At 49.5% G+C, this 17,340-nt stretch overlaps 1 protein-coding gene across 1 annotated transcript in view; it reads left to right on the top strand.

Annotated features, from left to right (window-relative positions):
* Vac14 (VAC14 component of PIKFYVE complex) overlaps positions 1–17,340 on the top strand; it is a 115,281-nt gene that overhangs the window by 41,584 nt on the left and 56,357 nt on the right. The window contains exons 11-12 of the mRNA XM_038313171.2: positions 3,520–3,664; positions 3,919–3,984. Coding sequence (XP_038169099.1) covers positions 3,520–3,664; positions 3,919–3,984 — 211 coding nt within the window. The remainder of the gene's footprint in view (positions 1–3,519; positions 3,665–3,918; positions 3,985–17,340) is intronic.

Below are 17,340 nucleotides of genomic sequence, written 5' to 3'. Positions count from 1 at the left end.
AACTGAGGGGGTGTGTGACAGCATTGACCCCAGAGGGGAATGGGATGTAAATGAGTTAAAGTATGTGAAAAGCCTGGAACAGTGCCTGGCAGACAGCAAGCACTTGGTCACACTTAGTCTCGCTGGTTATCACAAGACCCTCCTTATCCCTAGTATCAAAATGAGTGTGTGTATATATATATATATGGAGGCAGGACAGAGGTTAAGTCTTGCTGGAAGCCACCCAGCAAATTAGTGAGAAGGTGCAAATCCAAGCTTGTCTGTCTGGCTCCCCAGCACCAGCATTTGCTTGATGACTTGCTGGTAGCTATAGAATGATTGCACATTGGCCTCTCTGATGCTTATGGCAGGTTTTTGGACAGGTGTGCAGACTTCCTCCTGGCAGCTAGGGCCTTGCCAAGGGCTATGCTGTCATCAGTGACCATTCAGGACTGTTCTCCTAGTGTGGTTGGCTGCCCTGTACCACAACCAGCAGAAAAGCCTAGAAGTCAGTGCTGCCCAATTCTGAAGGACTGCTGATTGAAAAGAATGTGTAATTACCTGGTGTTTGTAAAAAGACAACGTTGAATTCATAAGCTCTCTTTAGAGTTGCTTTTCCTACAATTTGATTGCACCTATAATATAAACAGAATAGAAAGTTAAACACTACAAAAATACAGCTGACCCCCCCCCCCCCGAGAACCGCTGACTAGGTGGCTGTGTATTGGTGACATCAGAAGCGTGGTAGGGCAAGTTTGTGCTTTAAGCTGCAGCAGTGCCGTGCACGCCAACATTGTAATGCATGTACGTGTAAGACTCATTAGGAGATGCTGTACCAAAAAAAAAATGCTTGCTGAAGACACCTTGAAATAACTCAGAAGCTCTCAGGAGTGTCTCGTCTAGACATTTTGGAACCAGTATAGAAATGTATTTTAAACCTCCTGTGAGCGCAGTTCTGTTCATGATGGGTTAGCCAGAGCAGAGGACACTACATCTCAGGCTTGTCCTTGGCCTAGTAGGGGAAGCTAATCACTTTGTGTAAGCACTCCTGCCCCCAGCAATGCCCCACAGCCCCTGCTCCCTACAAGCACAGGGAGAGCAGCTGAGAGCTGCCTGCTCAAGGACAGATGGGATCCCGACCTTCCTTTGCCAGGCACTAAGATAAGTGTGCAGCTGCTCCCCATGACCTTCCCCTTGAGCTAGCCAAGGGGAGAGGACCCCAAAGGATGTCTCCAGTTAAGGGAATGAGTTCTCAGCCCTTGGCCTCTTGGCTTTGATGGATCTGACACTGCCTCTGGACCAGATTGGGTGCATGAACCTGGAGGTCCCGTCCATGAGCTGGTTGTTGACTGAGGATTAGACCTTGCTTGGGTTGGGGGTGGGGGGCAGCATTAAAGAGTGTCAGCATGCACAGTGCTGCCAGTTTGCTCCCTTTGTTGTATGGGCTTGACACAGCACCACCTGAAGGCACTGCCGGGGGCTAGTTCAGCTGAGATGTCGCAGTATTCGTCAGATGGGAGTGGGGGTGGCGGGCCTACAGCATCCTGAACACCCTGTTGCTCCTGCTGGAAAAAGGACCTACTGCAAATCCTAGAGAAGAGCACTATCAAAGTATGGCTGAAAAAGGCAGCTGTTCTTGAATATCCAGCTGCACTGTTGAGGCCTCAAACTGTAGCAGGCATCTACTGCACCACTGAGGCAGATATTCTAGCCACAGCAACTGTAGCCCAGAGAGCCAAGCCTCGGGCATCACTCCAGAAGGAACTCTACCAGAGGCCAGCCCAGGATTCAGAAAACCAAGACCTGGATATGAAACAGGAAGCTCTGGCAATCTCCAGGGAAAGATGGAAGAAATCGTGAGAGCCAGCATGGATTTCTGTGCTGGCTGCCGAGCCCCCTGACCTGAATGTGCTGCTGATGGAAAATGCATGCTAGATTTCAAAGGGTGGGACTCCAGGAGGATGTAGAGCATCTCGTTGGTGATCTTTATGTTCAGCTTATTGATTGTATGTTGATATGCTAATGTGTTGGCTTAGTTAAAACGTGAAAGCTAATTTTGACTTAGAAACTAGAGACTATAGAAGCCCATCTGTGGTACAACTGTGTTTATGTTGGACAGAGAGCAGGATAGAGTGATAAAGGGCTTGACTGGCCACCGTTTCTGCCACCCTGGTTCTGCCTATCTTTGCTGCCAAAGTCTTGACGGTTTGAAATGCTCAAAAGCCATCAGAAACACCTAGCCACATGATTCCTGGAAAAACACAGTGACTGCCTTTCTCTGTGCAGAGGCTCTGTTCTGAGTTCTGTCGCTATGTCACATACTGAGATCATCTCGTCCCTGGGAATGGAATGCCCACTGTTAACCTGAAACAGGCACCAGGGGACCGCAAAAGTGCATTAAACAGCGATTCTGCCCAGCTGTTACTGAGACACACCCCTTAGTCACAACACATGAGCTTCAGAATCTGCAGGCTTGTGAGGAATGCACAGCCATCAAGTTCCTGGTGTGGATGAATAATTGAGTAGCCTGGAAAGGTGAAGAAAGACCATTTGTATAGGTGGACAGTGGACAATGCAGCCTGAACTGTCATCACTTTGGGGAAATGCAGATGATGATAGATATGATGATAGAAGAGGAGCCCTCCAACTTCTAAAGTTTCCTGCCCCTGCTGTCCCACCTTAAAATCCAGCCTTACTGGATCTGCTGGACTTTAATCCTAGCACTCAGGAGGCAGAAGCAGATGGATCTCTGATAAGTTCCAGGACAGCCAGTTTGAGTAGAGCTTCACTCTACTCTGAGCATCACTTGACCTTCCTCGGGTTGCTTTCTGTGCCCTTTCTGTCAGTGGAGACCAGAGAGTGTCAGTGTGTGGGACCTCCACGCCTGACTTGAACTACAGCACTGTCTGTACAATCTTGTATTCTCTCAGGCAGGTCCCCACCTCATCCCCAGTTCCAAAGAGCAGTTCTACTTCAAAGGCAGCCCTTCTGCTTCTCTCTAGGATGCTCTGTGTCGGGTACAAGGGTGGCAGGATGGCAGAGCAGTCCTCATCCTCACTTGCCTATTGGTCTTCACTTGCCCGCAAAGGGTCTCGGATGCCACAGAGTGTTTCAGGGACCTGTCCTTGTGCCATTCGATATGTTAGTTTGGTTTCATCAGTAGATGACTGGCATGGTGCACTGAGGATGCTAAACATACAGGATGTTCAAATCAGAGGTTCAGCCAGCTCTGCTGAGAGAGTCTGTGATGCTGCGGAGAGGAGGGTGAAGTGACTAGGAGTCCAACAGAGTGGCCTTCTCCCCATGTGGACAGCACAGCTGCACCCACACTGTGCTCCTTCATAAAGGGCAGAAGGAAATAAACAGAGAAGCAAGCCCTCCTTGGAGCCACTGGACTTAACCAGGCGAGGGCCATCTTCTTAGCTTGCTGCCAGTGCCCAGGACAGTGGGGTTGAAATATGCTTTTGAGTGTGTAGACCAGGGGTGCTGCAGCTCCTGGGGAGAGAATGACTCTAGGCTTCTTTTTGGTCTTGCCCGCAGCACTGACAGGGCTCCAGTGACCTTGCACCTGGATGGGATTGTACAAGTCCTAAACTGCCACCTCAGTGACACAGCCATTGGGATGATGACCAGGATTGCCGTTCTGAAGTGGCTCTACCATCTCTACATCAAAACTCCCCGCAAGGTGAGCTTGAACCCAACTCCTCAGAAGGCCAGTGGTCATCTAAAGGTCTTCCTTGGCTTTTCAGGGCCTGCCCACACTTAGTGTTGGGAATGTGGCCATCTAGAGAAAGCCTGACAAGCAGAAGAATGGCAGGTGCTATGAGGTGCTGCGGGCTAGGGCGGGGACAGGGGGCATAACAGACCCGCAGCAGGTAGTCTGCATTGAGCAGACTCTGGAGCAGGGCACTCATGAGTACCCCCTTCTCTGCTCCCCAGATGTTCCGGCACACAGACAGCCTGTTCCCTATCCTACTTCAGACGTTATCCGATGAATCCGATGAGGTAGGTCCCCAAGGCCAGCCTTCTTTATGAAACATGTTACCCTGCCTTCCTTTTAGTGAGCTGTGGGGATCTTCAGGGTAGATGTGCTCGTCTGGTTGCTGTGTTCTTAAACCATGTGTTAGCCTTCCAAGAAAGGCTATTTCTTCTGTAGGCCGTTCTGGAACACTTGGGCCAGGACATGAGTTTATAACTTTATCTGAGTTTGTTTGTTCTGGAAGGTAGTTGTGAGTGTAGCTTTGGGGTCACCTGCCTGAGGACAAGGTATGGCCCTGCCTTGTTGCCCAGACTCCTCTGCCTCGGTTTCCTCCTCTGTCTGACGAGGATAGCAGTAGTACCTGTGTTTGGAATGAAATAGATGTATATAAAGGGCTATGTGGTTGTATTGTTTCAACTGCACACCAGTTGGGCCACCCACTTAAAGTTGGTCCCAAAGTTTTGCTTCCTGGGGCCATCATGAGCTGCTAGTGTGGAAAGGAGAGGATGGCCTTCGTGGGGACAGGGCACTCCAACTCACCATTCTCTACCTTCATTCGTGGCATCATTGGCTCCAGAGTTTGGGCAGGAGTTTCTTTTTAGGGCTCCCCTGCCTCTTAGTCAAGGGGCGGGTGTGCCTGTTTCCAAGGACACAATCCTCCATCTTCCAGAGCGGTCCTTCCAGCTGTGTTTTGGATGCTGCTGGTCTAAGCTGTGATGTGGCCGTCGCCCTTTTCTGGGCTCTCATCACTGAGGGATGGTAGAGCCTTGTCCCCACATATCAGTAGGCTTATGACTTGTGCAGCAGGGTCACGGGGGAGGACAGGACTGGTGTTGGGAGAAGGGGACATTGCTCAACTTCCTTGGAATGATGCAGCTTGGTCTTCCCTGGGCTGTTTGTTATGAGGCTCACTTAGGACCCTAGCAACTGTCCTGCAACCTGGATTTACTTTCTTGAACCTGGGTTGATGAGAAAAGCCAGCAGGCAGGTATCACCCTCCTGGTCCTCTCAGGCTCTGTACATTTCCAGAAAAATCCCAAACAGACAGTCTGTGCATACCTTTGGCCCCTCCTGCCCACACACACCCTCTTCTCTTCCCACCCCACTGCCCCTTGCAGTCTGAGACCCAGGTGGATGTGTGGCCCAGTTCTGCCTTTGAGCTAGGAGTGACTCATCAAGGAGTTGAGAGCAAAAAGTCTGCTGATTGGCTCTTTCCATGGGACTTCACTGGAAGCAGCTGAGTTTTCAGTCCTTTAAATTGAGTTGTTTAATCCCATCCAGCCGCCTTTGCTTGGAATTGGCTTTTGTGTGTGATGTGTTTAGTGGGAGCACAGGAGATACAGTCCATTAAACTGCTCTGTTCAGGTTGCCGCTGTGGAAACTCGATTTGCTGAAGTGCCAAATGTAGTCAGGGCTTTGGGGGCACATCTTGTGGGCCTCGTGAGGAGAGAATTAAAGCTGATTTTGGGGACAGTTGGGGATGGGGGCCGCTATGAGAGAATGGCCTCTCTTTCCTGCCTCTCTCGAGGGATCTGGGGTCCTTGCTAATCACTGGTGAGTCAGATTGTGCCTGCTCTCATTCTTCAGCAGGATGCTGTTCCTGAATATACCTTCCTGGTCTTCTTGACCTTGAGGACACACTGTGGACTTGGCAGTGGGAGTCCCTTCCTACTGGGCCCTCTGTAGGAGATATAGGAAGTGTTTCCTGATAGGTTTTTCCAGGCACTGCTCTGCTCTGGTCACCCTGGGGCTGCCTGGGGCTCACAGACCATGCTGGACTCTGGTTGTAGATGTTAGAAAACCCAGAGCAGTTCTGGGGGAGGGAGGAGCTCTGTTATTTCCATTTTGCAACACACAAAAAAACTAAGGCTCTAACTTACCCACAACTAAGAGATGCTGAATTCTAAACTCAAAACCAGATCTGTTTGAGGCCAATTTTCATCCCCTTACCTATTTAACTGCTGTGCCTTTGTCCCCTCAAGTATAGATCCCCCTGGGGAGGTCGGCACTTGGATTTTCTCCTGATTTCTCTAGAAGGATCACTGCCCTTTTCCCCCTTGTTCTGTGCAGATTCTCAGTTCAGTATGAAATGTTTTATTTTTTGAAAAAGTCCCTCCCACTTCAGCCCTAAATCCTTTGTCCTCTTTGCTTATTGATTTGAGGAAGCTCTTTGTATATTTAGGACATCTATTTGTCATCTCTGTTGCAAACGCTTTTTTCAGTAATACTGTGATGAACCCTGTGATTTATATTCTATTCTTCACTCTGGTTTAGAGGCACTAACCCCAGGAGACAGAGTGTACCCAGGTGTTGATGATGCAAGAGCCAGGCATGGGGAAGACAGAGCTCAGAGACTTAGCTCATCCCTACGCTCTGTATTCTGCAGTCTTGTTATCCTGTGGCCTCACTAGAGTGTCTTGACTGCCATTGTTCTTCAGTTCTGCCAGAGTGACAGATTGGTAGGCCACACCCCTCTGGTGTGCATTGTCTAGTCTTCCTTTATTCAGGATAAGTGGCTGTTTCCTCCCTTCTGCCTGCTCCTTGTAGACATTATCTGAATCGTTTTTGTCAGATACAGTTTGCAGGTGTCAAATTAATATTCTTGGCACTGAAGTAGAAATCCTCTCATTAGCTACAGGTCCAATAACTTGTTTTTTCTGAGGAATGTGACCCTGATTTCCCCAACATGGAATGCAGGGCACATGCCCACAACTTCCTGGTGGGCCTCGGTGTTAGGATGTGTGCTTCCCATGCCCTGAAAGTGCCAGGTGAAACTGCTGGTTTCCTGCGAGAGCTCTGCCTGAAGACAGGGTCCTCTCTACCTTCAGATAAGCTGGCCCCAAGGCTTCAGGTGACCCGTGCCTCCCATGTGTAGGTGCCTCATGGCCTACATGTAAAATTCTCATGGGAGAGGGGTGGCACTCGGTCTCAGAAGAGACCTGGAAGGACCATATGACTCCTCTGAGTGAATGTGGACAGCCTGAACAGCTGGTTTCCAATCAGAGGGCAGAGTTCTACCTCTGGGCTATGCTGGGTGGTGGCCTTGTGTAAGGAATTTAACCTGCCTGTGACCGTGAAATGAGGCTAACGAAGTCTATGCCTGCCTTTTAGACAGAACACAGACACAGCACTCACAGACCCTGCCCACCAGTCACCTCTCATCATTCCTAGGTTTCCCTGTTGAGAAACTGGCTTTTAAAAAAAATTCCATCTGGGAGCAAGGCTCATACCCAGTGAGTCCTCTTGTCCTTCAGTAACAGCTCGGGATTTGTATGGCGATTGTACTCAGTGATAGTTAAGGTAACACACCATTTTTATTCTATGATCTAGAGTGGCATCCCTTCCTGGTAATGTTCTCTTCTTAGGTGACAATGCAGCTTGGTGTCAGGCAGTCCAGAAGTCCAGTCCTGGCTCTACCACCTAATTGTTGGCTAGCCTGTTCCCATAAAGGAGAAATAACAAAGGCACCTCCCTCTAGGTGTGTTGGAAGGGTTAAATGGACTCGTGAGCAACGGATGCTAAGCACAGGCCCCAGGATGCAGACAACCCCATGGTAAACAGAGGCTCCTCATTTCTGTAGAAGACCTCAGCAAAATGAGCCCCATGTCTACTGACAGCCCTCTCCCCTCAGTTTCTCCAGCCAACACCTAATCACAGGATGCCCACATTTCTGTCTTCCTCCTGCCTATGGGGCACAGAGCAGGCTAAGGAGCCTGTGTTCCAATATAAAGCTAGGCAGTGGGTAATGGGGAAGTGAAGAGTGCCCCTTGATGTCTTTCCTCCCCTCCCTCAACCTCCCCAGCAGCCCTGGGTTAAAGCTGACATCCAGTGCCAGCCTCGCTTCTTAGAACCCTGATGTCAGCATGTTCCACAGTGTCTGAAACATCGCTCCTCATATTAGCTGAGGAAGCCTCCAGCTGGCTGCCTCAGGTCCAGGGAGAGAAAGGACATCATTGGCAGAGACTCATCAGGACCTCAGCAGCCATGGCCTGCCTCTCCCCTGCCCCCTTAGCAAATCCTCTGAAACCAGTAAGTAGGCCCTCCTGGGTCCCACCTTACTATGGACCTGTTTTCTCAGCAGTGGGACCTGTTTGGCATACCCTGCCTCAACATCTCAGGTCTCAGAAGAGATTACCAACCCAGGAGAAACGCCTTGCTTTCCCCCCCCACTTAACTTGAAAGTCACTATCAAGAGAAGTTGCTGACAAGAGCTACAGACTGATGGGAGCGGTGCAAAAGCAGCAGAAAGAATGAGAACCACCTTCTAGCAAATGTGTCAGGAGGCAACAGCTAGTGCAGTCCTGGGCCTTTGCTGTGCACCCATGGGGGAGGTCTCAGGGATAACTTAAGGCACCTGAGAAAGGGCTTTTTTTTTATAAAGATGCTGAGAGTTCCCTGCAAATACAGTGATGGTCCCTGATCTAGGACCTTTCGTGTCCTCAGCCTGATGGGATGTGACAGAAGTACCCAGACCTGTAAGGACACCTGCCTAGGCTGAGCCCTGACCAAAGCAGAATTGGGCATTCTTGAGCTGCTGGCTGTCCTCACTGGTGCACCTCTTTGCCTGTGCTGCTAGTCTCCAATTCTGGGCCTCTTTGTCTCTCACCAAAGGGCAGGGCTCCAGGGTTGAGCCTGCTATGCCATGAACCCCATTTGAGGAAGGGGATGCCCTGGCAGAAGTTGGGAAATTAAACCTGTTTTCATGGGGCAGGTCTCTGGAGAAAGAGAACAGAAAAACTGAAGAGATTCTTGGCCCTCAAGGAAGAAGGCTTGCCTAGCCAAGTCAAACTGCCAAAGACACTTTCAGGGCTCATTTGTAACGTAAAGAATGGTGCAGGCTTTGCTAAGACAGTGCTACTATTAATGTGGCCTCTCTTGGCATGTGCCCACCCTAATGCCCTAAGCAGATCAGAGAGAGGCTACTTTAGTTTTTTGCATTTCAATTTTATATTTATTCATGTGTCTGTCTGTCTGTGTCTGTGTGGCAGTCAGAGCATAACTTGTGGGAATCAGTTCTTTCCTATAGTACATCTAATAAAAACCCAGAGACAGATATTGGAGTTCAGCATGAAGATCAGAAAAGCAAAACAACCAGCCACTGGCTTTTACCCCTACCTCAGTCCAAAATGGCGATCCTGCCTCCAGGAATCTCAGAATGAGACTCTGTATGAGAGCTGTCTCTTCCTGTCTTATATTCTCTCTAGGGCATGCACCACTACTGCCCGGTTGCTATGGCAAACTAGTGTGGCTACTGGAATTAAAGGTGTGTGTCACCACTGCCTGGTCTGTAAGACTGACCAGGGCAGCTGTTTTACTCTCTGATCTTCAGGCAAGCTTTATTTATTAAATACTTCCTTTCTACCAGTAGGTTCCAGAGATCAAATTCAGATCATCTGGCTTGGCAAGAAGCCTCCCTCCCACCTTCCACCAGCTGAGGCTACTTTAACTCAGTGTCAAGTCCAAGCAGCCCTGTTGTCCCATTGAGTCTCTTTTGTACTCAGTACACCTAGTCACAGTTGTAGCACCTTGATTTCCCCATTATCAAGGAGTCTTGCCACTTCAGTCTGGTGAGCTTGGGGCCAACTGAGCTTGGGGTTTCCTGCTTTGATTAGTGATAACAGGGGCATTGCCATGAAGTCTCCCTCAAAAAGATGCCCCAGCCAACAGCTTGCTAAGAGGCGGCTATGGTCTTGTAGACTCCAAGGTAACCAGGGCTCTTCTACTCCAAAGGGAGGGCCTTCAGTTGAAGATTAGCCATCTAGGATCTGCTTCCAAATGGAGGCTTGTATTTAAATAGGGGCACTTCTATTAAAGGCAACTTGAGGAGCCAGTAATGGCCCCTCTGAGAGCCTCAATGGTAGCCTCCCACAGGAGCCGTGCGTCAGTGTGCCTGTGAGGAGACGGGGCACACACAGGTCCACTGTTCCACCGCATCTGTCTTATGATGTCTTCATCTCTTTTCCTGTTGCTGTGGCGGGATGCTCTGACAAAGGCAACTTAAAGGAGAAACGACTCACATTCAAGGGTACAAACAGTCCATCCTAGCAGGGTGAATGGGCAGGCGCTTGAAGCAACTGGTAACAATTAGAAAGCAGAAAAGGATATAAGTAAACTGCTGCACAGTTCCCTTTCTCATTATACAATCCAGGATCCCCTGCCTAAGGAATGGCATCCACAGTAGGCTTCCTCCCTCAATTAACACAGGTATATCCAGAGGCCTGTACCCCAGGTGATGCTAGGTTTTGTCAGAATAACAATACCAACATCTGTTTTCTTAGTAGATCTGCCTGGTAGTCCTACAGTGGTTTCAGTTCTCCTGGCTTGACTCAGCAGGAGGTTCATACATAGGGAAGATAACTCACCCAAGGTCATGCAGCTAAGAGCTAGAATTGGGAGCTGGGTAGATCTGATTCCAGGGGATCTAAAAACCCCACACAGTCTCTGCTGTGGACAGGGGGCCAGCTCAGATTTGGATACAGTTCATGTAGGACTGGTCTCTCATATTGCCCTAATAGAATTTTGTTCTTGGCTGACCTTCAGTTATGAATGTACCCTCTCCCTCTCAGCATTTGACCTTGACCTTGCTTTCTTACCTTTTCCAGGCCTTGTGGGCTGCCTCTGGGCTACTCACAGGTGGGACAGGCAGTTGGTAGTTCCAGGCTCAGATCAGAAACCCTCTCTGTCCTCCATCTGGTTTTCTAAAAAGCTGAGGCCAATTCACCAGGGGTCTCAGAGTTCAGGAGGCCTGTGGTCCCATGCCACCCAGCTCTCCACAGGACCAGTTTTCTTCTCTGAGATGCTGAAGTTGGACTGGATTGGTCTTGGTCCTTTCCAGCTCTTTGTGTGGTCCTGACTCCACTCCCTGGAATACTAATGCTGCGTGTTCAGAAGCGACAGTCTTCCCTGAGAATGGAACTTGTTCTTCTGTCTCAGTTCCTTGCCTCAGTTTTTATTTCACTCTGGTTCTCTTTCCGTCTACTCTCCAAAACAAACAAAAACAACCTCTCCACTTCTGCCTCAGTTCCACGGGTTTCTTTAAAATCAGATTATCCAATAGGTTAAAATCTTCACCCATAACAACACTAAGATAATGTCAGTAGCCAAGAGCTTAATTCTTCCAGCTAGGGGCCTGCTCCCTGTGAGAAAACAGAGGGCTCAGGGTCCATGTCCATCCGTCGTCGTCCCCTCTCCCCGTGGCACAGGGCCCTTATCCACAGCACTGGATGCTGTGTCTGCACTCAGACACAGCTGACCCTGCAGCTTCCTACTTCCCTCTTCTCTCCCAAGTGGCAGATAACAGGAGCTGCCAGGCAGCGAGAGGAAGACACTGGATCCTGGTCCCAATCCCTGTGTCTTCCTTCTAGGGACAGCCGGACCCCCTGGCCCAACTCTTCAGTGGCTGTACCCCACAGCCCATCAAAAGTACCTGGAGCCACCGTTAGGAGCCTAGGGAGGATGTAGATTTTCTAAATTAAGTCCTTGTCAACAAGTTGCTGCCAAGGATGGAGTCACAACAGTTGTGTCCGTCTAGAGGGCCTCTGCTCTAGGTTTCACACTTTACCCCGTCTCTCCATTAGCCACCCTAGAGGGGATGGAGAGCCCACAGCCCGTCTCTCCATTAGCCACCCTAGAGGGGATGGAGAGCCCACAGTAACCACAGGAAGCCTGTTCTCATTCCAGCACAAAGCCAGTTTTGTGGGCCAGAAGGACCTGTCTGTTTGTCTCGCTCGATACTTGCATGGGACAGAGGACAGACATGCAGCCAGATCTGAGGCTAGTGACTGCCATGAGTGGCGTGCTGTAGCAGGCCACTGCCTGGCTCCCTCCCAGTGGATGGCAGAGTGGGCTGAGAAAGGCAGCAGAAAAGCAAGCTTGCTTTCTCGGGGGTAGGGCCTGCTTGGAGCAGGAAGACTAAACAGAAGGGTTCAGCTTGCTCCTGGGATAGGGAACTGAGTTGCTTAAAGGCCTGGTCCTACCGCAGGCCCCCAATGCCCATCTCTCTTTGAACTTCCAAAGTGATCACACTTCAGGGGCCAAAGTTCAACCATTAGACTTCAAAGCCCTGCAGCACTGTCCACACCAGAATCCTCTGCAGTTTCAGAGCCAGTGACTTGGGCCTCGTCCCACATCCCCTCCGCTGTACCCTCAGCCTAGGTCTGGTTGCCTGGGCGGCGCTGGCATTTTTCACAGACTCCCAGGAGACATGGTGCACATATCTGATTGGGAGCTACAACTGTGGACCAGTATGAGATCTGTGGAAGCAGGGACCCCAGCTCTCAAATCCCATGCCTCTCCATGTAGTCTGGAGGCAGTAGCCAGACCATGACCCCCTGTGCTCACCCCATGCACCACACTCTGCTCCTGGCATCTTTAGAAGTCAAGTGTTCTTCCAGATTGCATGGTTTTTTTCCCATCCTCTGGAAAACTGAAAGTGGCAGTTTCCTGTGGGTTCACAAGACGCTAGGCCAGTAGAGGGCCACTCTCCACAGTAACAGTTCAGACAACTCTCTGGCTTTGTCACAGACCTGGTCCCCAACACTCACCTTCATCCTCCCAGCTGCCTCACAAGAGGGCTCTGGGGTTTTTTTCTATTTCACCTGAGAGGAAACTAGTTTCAAAGAACCCAGAGAAGTTGAGGAATTTATTTGGTCCAGATCTGTAGTTGGTTTCCTGAATCCCTCTGAAGCCAATGTATGATCTCTCCTTTCCTTTCCTCTCCTCTACTCCACTCCCTCTCTTCCCCTCCTTTCTTCTCTCTCCCTCTCTCTCCCTCTCCCTCCCTCTCTCTCTCTCTCTCTCTCTCTCTCTCTCTCTCTCTCTCTCTCTCTCTCTCTCCTCTTTCCCTGTTCTCCTCCCTTCCTTCTCCCTCTCCATCCCTCTTTCTGACTGTCTCTGTCCCCAGTATACGTTCTTCCACACATTAAGACTGGGCCAGAACCTCTCTGCCTTTGTGTCCATCCATTCACAGCCCTTATCACTCTTTATAATGGCAAGTTAGCTGTGAACTATAAGAGAAGTCTGTCCAACCCATAGCTGCTGCTCAGAAACATTTCACAAGAAGGTTAACAACCAAGTTGGCTGCAGAATTGCTGGTCCCACCCAGCCCTGTCCATGTCTCAGGCCAGGTGCTGTGGGAAGCTTACCAATAAACCAGGGTTAAGCAGAACTCTGGGGAGAATCAGAACTCCTCCCCTCTGCTGGTTACCACAATGCAAGGGCTCATCTCTTGATGACAGAGCTCTAAGGGCATGCATGTATACCACTCTCCAGCTGCACTGAGTTCCCTAACAATCTCAGAGAATTTCCACCCCTAAGAACCAGGATCTCAGGTCAGTACAAGTGAGAATGGCTGGATCAGCAGGAAGAAAGACCTGTGGGGTTAGGGGGTAGGTTCAGCAGTCCACTCTCTCAGTGATCCTACACTAGGCTGCCCTTTCTTCTGCCCTGTACCCCAAGAGGGGCAACCACCAGCATCATCTACACTAACCTACACAACTAATTGGTGGGACTCACAGTAGCATAGGTACTGACTGGCCTTTGTATAGGCAGTCCAGGTCTAGACACTAGGAAAGATCTCCAAAGTCCCATTTGGAAAAATAAAAAAAGCTGCCTAAATTCCCCTAGGATGTGTACTCCGTCAGCCAACGTCGCCTGTGAGCTGTGTATGTGTACAGATGCAAGTTACTTTGCTTTGCCAAGACACTAAAAAGCAACCTGAGTAGTTTTCTAATAAGACAAGAAATGTGTTCACACCTAGACAGACTTTACCCACCTGAATTCTGAACTTTCTTTTCTTGGGGTAGTGCTCATCTTGTTGCAGAGGGCAGGGTTCTCATGGTACCGTGTGACCACAGCTTTGCTCAGAATGCCAGCCTGCCTGCTGCTTTCTGCAGCTCCTGTTTACCTTGTGTCTAGGGCGGAGGCCTCCAGCCCCACTGCCAGCTGGTGTGGGTGCATTTCCCACTGCTCTTGGCCTTCAGTCTGGCTTCCTAGGGTGAATTCTCTGGCTGATTCCCCGAGCCCCAGGGCAGCAAGAGCCAAGTCATATGTGTCCAGGGATATTGGAGGTCTGGCCACTGAGCTATACCCTTATAACAAAAGGAACTAGTTCCTGTGTGGGCAGAAACAGAAAGCCCAATGTTCCTGTGAAAGCCAGGCCTTGGTGCTTCTGCCTTCCTGTCAGCCTTGCTTCAGAGCATGAGGGACAGCCTGACCTGGCCCAGATCACCTGTGAGACACTACAATCAGCTGTTCTGGACAGAGTCTTCAGATATTCCTTGGCACTGGCTTACACTAGCCAGAGTGCAGCATCCAGAGTCAGGAGCTGCATCCATCTCTCTTGCCAGTACAAAGTGTGCCTCTTGGGAACATTCTTAGAGCTTCTTCCCGGCCAGCACTGGAGAGAGCATAGTTTGGGGCTTTCCTGACAATAGAAAAAAGATTTCCCTTCGAAGGAGCTGGGTTCCTGAGCCAATTAACATCCAGAGCCTCAGCTAGCGCTTTCCTACATAAACCTAGCGCTTCCTAATGCTTCCTAAAGCTCAGTGGGTAGTCTTGTCCATCCATCCCATTGGTAGCAGTTATTTCAAACTATGCATCATCTATTTCCTTTCCCTATACTGCAGTAGGTCAGTATCTCCTAAGTGGTTGCCTGGGGCTTAGAGCCAGAGTGGTGGTTGACAGCAAGAACAGGCTCCCCAGTGTAGGGACTTGAAACTGCAGCTCTTGTCTGCAGCCTATAGCCTTACCAGCTGGGGCAGTGGAGCAGCCACAGTGCCTGGGAAAGGCAGAAAGCCTTCCAGTCCTACATCATTTCCTGAGCTGGGCTCTAGACAGGTATTGGAGTGATGGACACCCGTTAGACTAGCAAAAGATGGGAGAAAAGCAACATAGTCCAGGAGAGAACTGTCCTTGGCTACTAGAAAATGAGGGTGACAGATAACAGTGTCCATGTTTATCCTATGTAGAAAATGCCATTTGCTACTATAAAGTTGTCTCCTACAAAGGGGATCATCTTAGGAATCCCTGGTTTCTCTTCTCTGCTGCCCACCCCATGGGAAATATGAAACCCCTTTCCTGCAACTCCTGAGGCTTCCCTCAGAGACACCTTGGCAGATGCTGTCTGTATTCACTGTCTTCAACCTTGACCCTTGCACCCCACCAAGGAGGCAAGGCAGCACATTGTACTCCAGAACCAGGGACCAGCTGATGGCCCTCCCCACCCCCTTCCACTGCCATGGTAACAGCAGGAGCTCCTGCTCCTGCAGAATATTGCTTTCTTGTAACCTCCCTCCCCCTCCCCTCTTCTTTCTCTCACACAAAAAGAAAGCACAAGTGTTTTATATTCATTTTGCAAAAATGCTGTGTAGCGCATACTAATTGGTGTGGCTTCCTCCTGCTTTCTTTGAGCTAGTCCCTATCCTCAGAGCCAGGACTCTAGGCCAACCATGGGCATGGACCCAGGCAGCCTGCTCACTGGCAGGAGAACTGGATCTGGGTTTCTGGGGGTGGAGTGAAACTGGCCACATGTCTGTGGCTCTGGGGCCTTTCCTTCTGGCCTTGAGGTCCTTGAGCAAGGATCCCTTGTCTCACAGCTTCCTACCCACACTCCAAGGATTGCAGGGTCTCCAGGGAAGTATAGAACACCACAGCCCTGCCTGGGCACAGAGACTCAAAGCCAGTTCTAACAGGAAGAGTGGACCTCTACTGTCTTTGCTGTCTCTCCCAGAGTCCCTGTTGACAAGACCTTTCTCTGCCATAGCACTCTTCCCTGGGCCAGATCTTTATTTTGATTGTTGCTTCAAAGCCCCAAATCCAAGTTGGGATTATGAGTCAGCTGAGAAACGGCTAGCAGCGGGATTTGATCACAAGAGCTAATGTCAGAGAGCTACTATATAGTCCCCACAGTAGCTCCCCAGTATCCACTGTAAGTCATTCCTTGCTGTCCATTCAAGCAGCCCCGCCCTTCTTCAATTCTGTTCTAGTTAAGGGGCGGGAAGGGTCAGTTCATTGTGTGTGCACCTGTGCCTATATGGTGTCCCAGGCAGGGCTATGGGCTTTTTGCCAGTCTCTAGGACCAGAAACAAATAATTTGCTTTGTAAGCACAGGAGGAATGGCAGGGATCACCAGAGGAACCTGTAGACAACATTTCCGGCTTTAATTGTGCAATTGAAGTGTAATTTGCATTCATTTGCCATTTGATGTTAAGCTTCCTAAAATAAGAAGAGTTCTGAATGCAAAATGTGCAGCCTTTCTGGCTCTGATCTCCTGTCCAGTGGGCAGGAGGCAATAGTGCAGAGATGGATGGTGTACAATCTCATGAAAAGCCCTGTGTGAACACTCTTATTCCCACCCCATTACCAAGCCAAGGCCATTAACATCTTGGTGTTGGGATTAAAAGTCTTGTAATAAGAGTGGTAAATCAGAATCTTTGAGCCTGTTTTCTGTGCTCTGTACATGAAGTCCCCTTGTTCCTTGGTATGCATAAAGGGTTGATGCAGAGACCCTTTGGAATCCAGAATCTGAAAAATGTTCTTATCCCTTTCATAAAATGGGCCAGTATTTTCATATAACCTGCACAGTCTGTTCCATGCACTTTAAGTCATCTCTAGGTGGCATATTATACCCAATACAATTAAATGCTTTGGCAATACTATTATACTTCATTGTGTAGGAAATAGATAGGAAAAAGCCTTCATATTCCTGTATTTATGTACATCACAATAATATTTTCAGTCCATAGTTGGTTGAATCCTTGGACATAGAGGACCAGCTGTTCTCACAGCCTTCAGGGCAGCTTTGCATGGTCAAGTCTCCATTTGTACAGGAAAACAGAGATGCTATTACCTGCAAAATGGAGCCCATATTCCTTTGTGTGGATCATAAGATTGTGACAGTCCACTCTAGCCTGCCTCCTGAGCTTGTTTCTAGCTACACACACCTTCTAGTCCTCACATCCCTCTCTGGAGCTAAAGCACCACGAGCGTTGTTTTCCTGGAATGTGCCGAGTTGTTCTCTGCATCCATAAGCAGCTTATGCTAGTTAAAAGAATGCATCAAATGCCCTACATGCATGCGCACACGCACGCATACGTACCTTTGGTGGATGCATGTTCAAGTGCTTCCAAAGGCTCCTGGCTCCCTTCAAACCAAGTTGCTGATTCCTGAAGCCCAGAGGCTCTCTTTCAATAAATGTTTAATTTTGCATCCTATAGCATGTGACTCAGACAGAGCCTGTCCTGTCTAGCCCTGTGTCTCCTATAATCAGAGCAGAACCATAGCAACTACTCAGTAGGCTTTAGGAAGAGGAGAGCTGCATTGGATAGCATTACCTGGTCTAGGGGAGGTGTTGGGAGTCTGGAATGTCTGACCACAAAGCCCTG

This window comes from Arvicola amphibius, chromosome 15, assembly GCF_903992535.2.
Source record: "Arvicola amphibius chromosome 15, mArvAmp1.2, whole genome shotgun sequence".
NCBI classification, from domain to species: Eukaryota; Metazoa; Chordata; class Mammalia; order Rodentia; family Cricetidae; genus Arvicola; species Arvicola amphibius.
The sequence above is the reverse complement of the archived record's forward strand: the minus strand, read 5'-3'. Positions and strand labels throughout refer to the sequence as shown.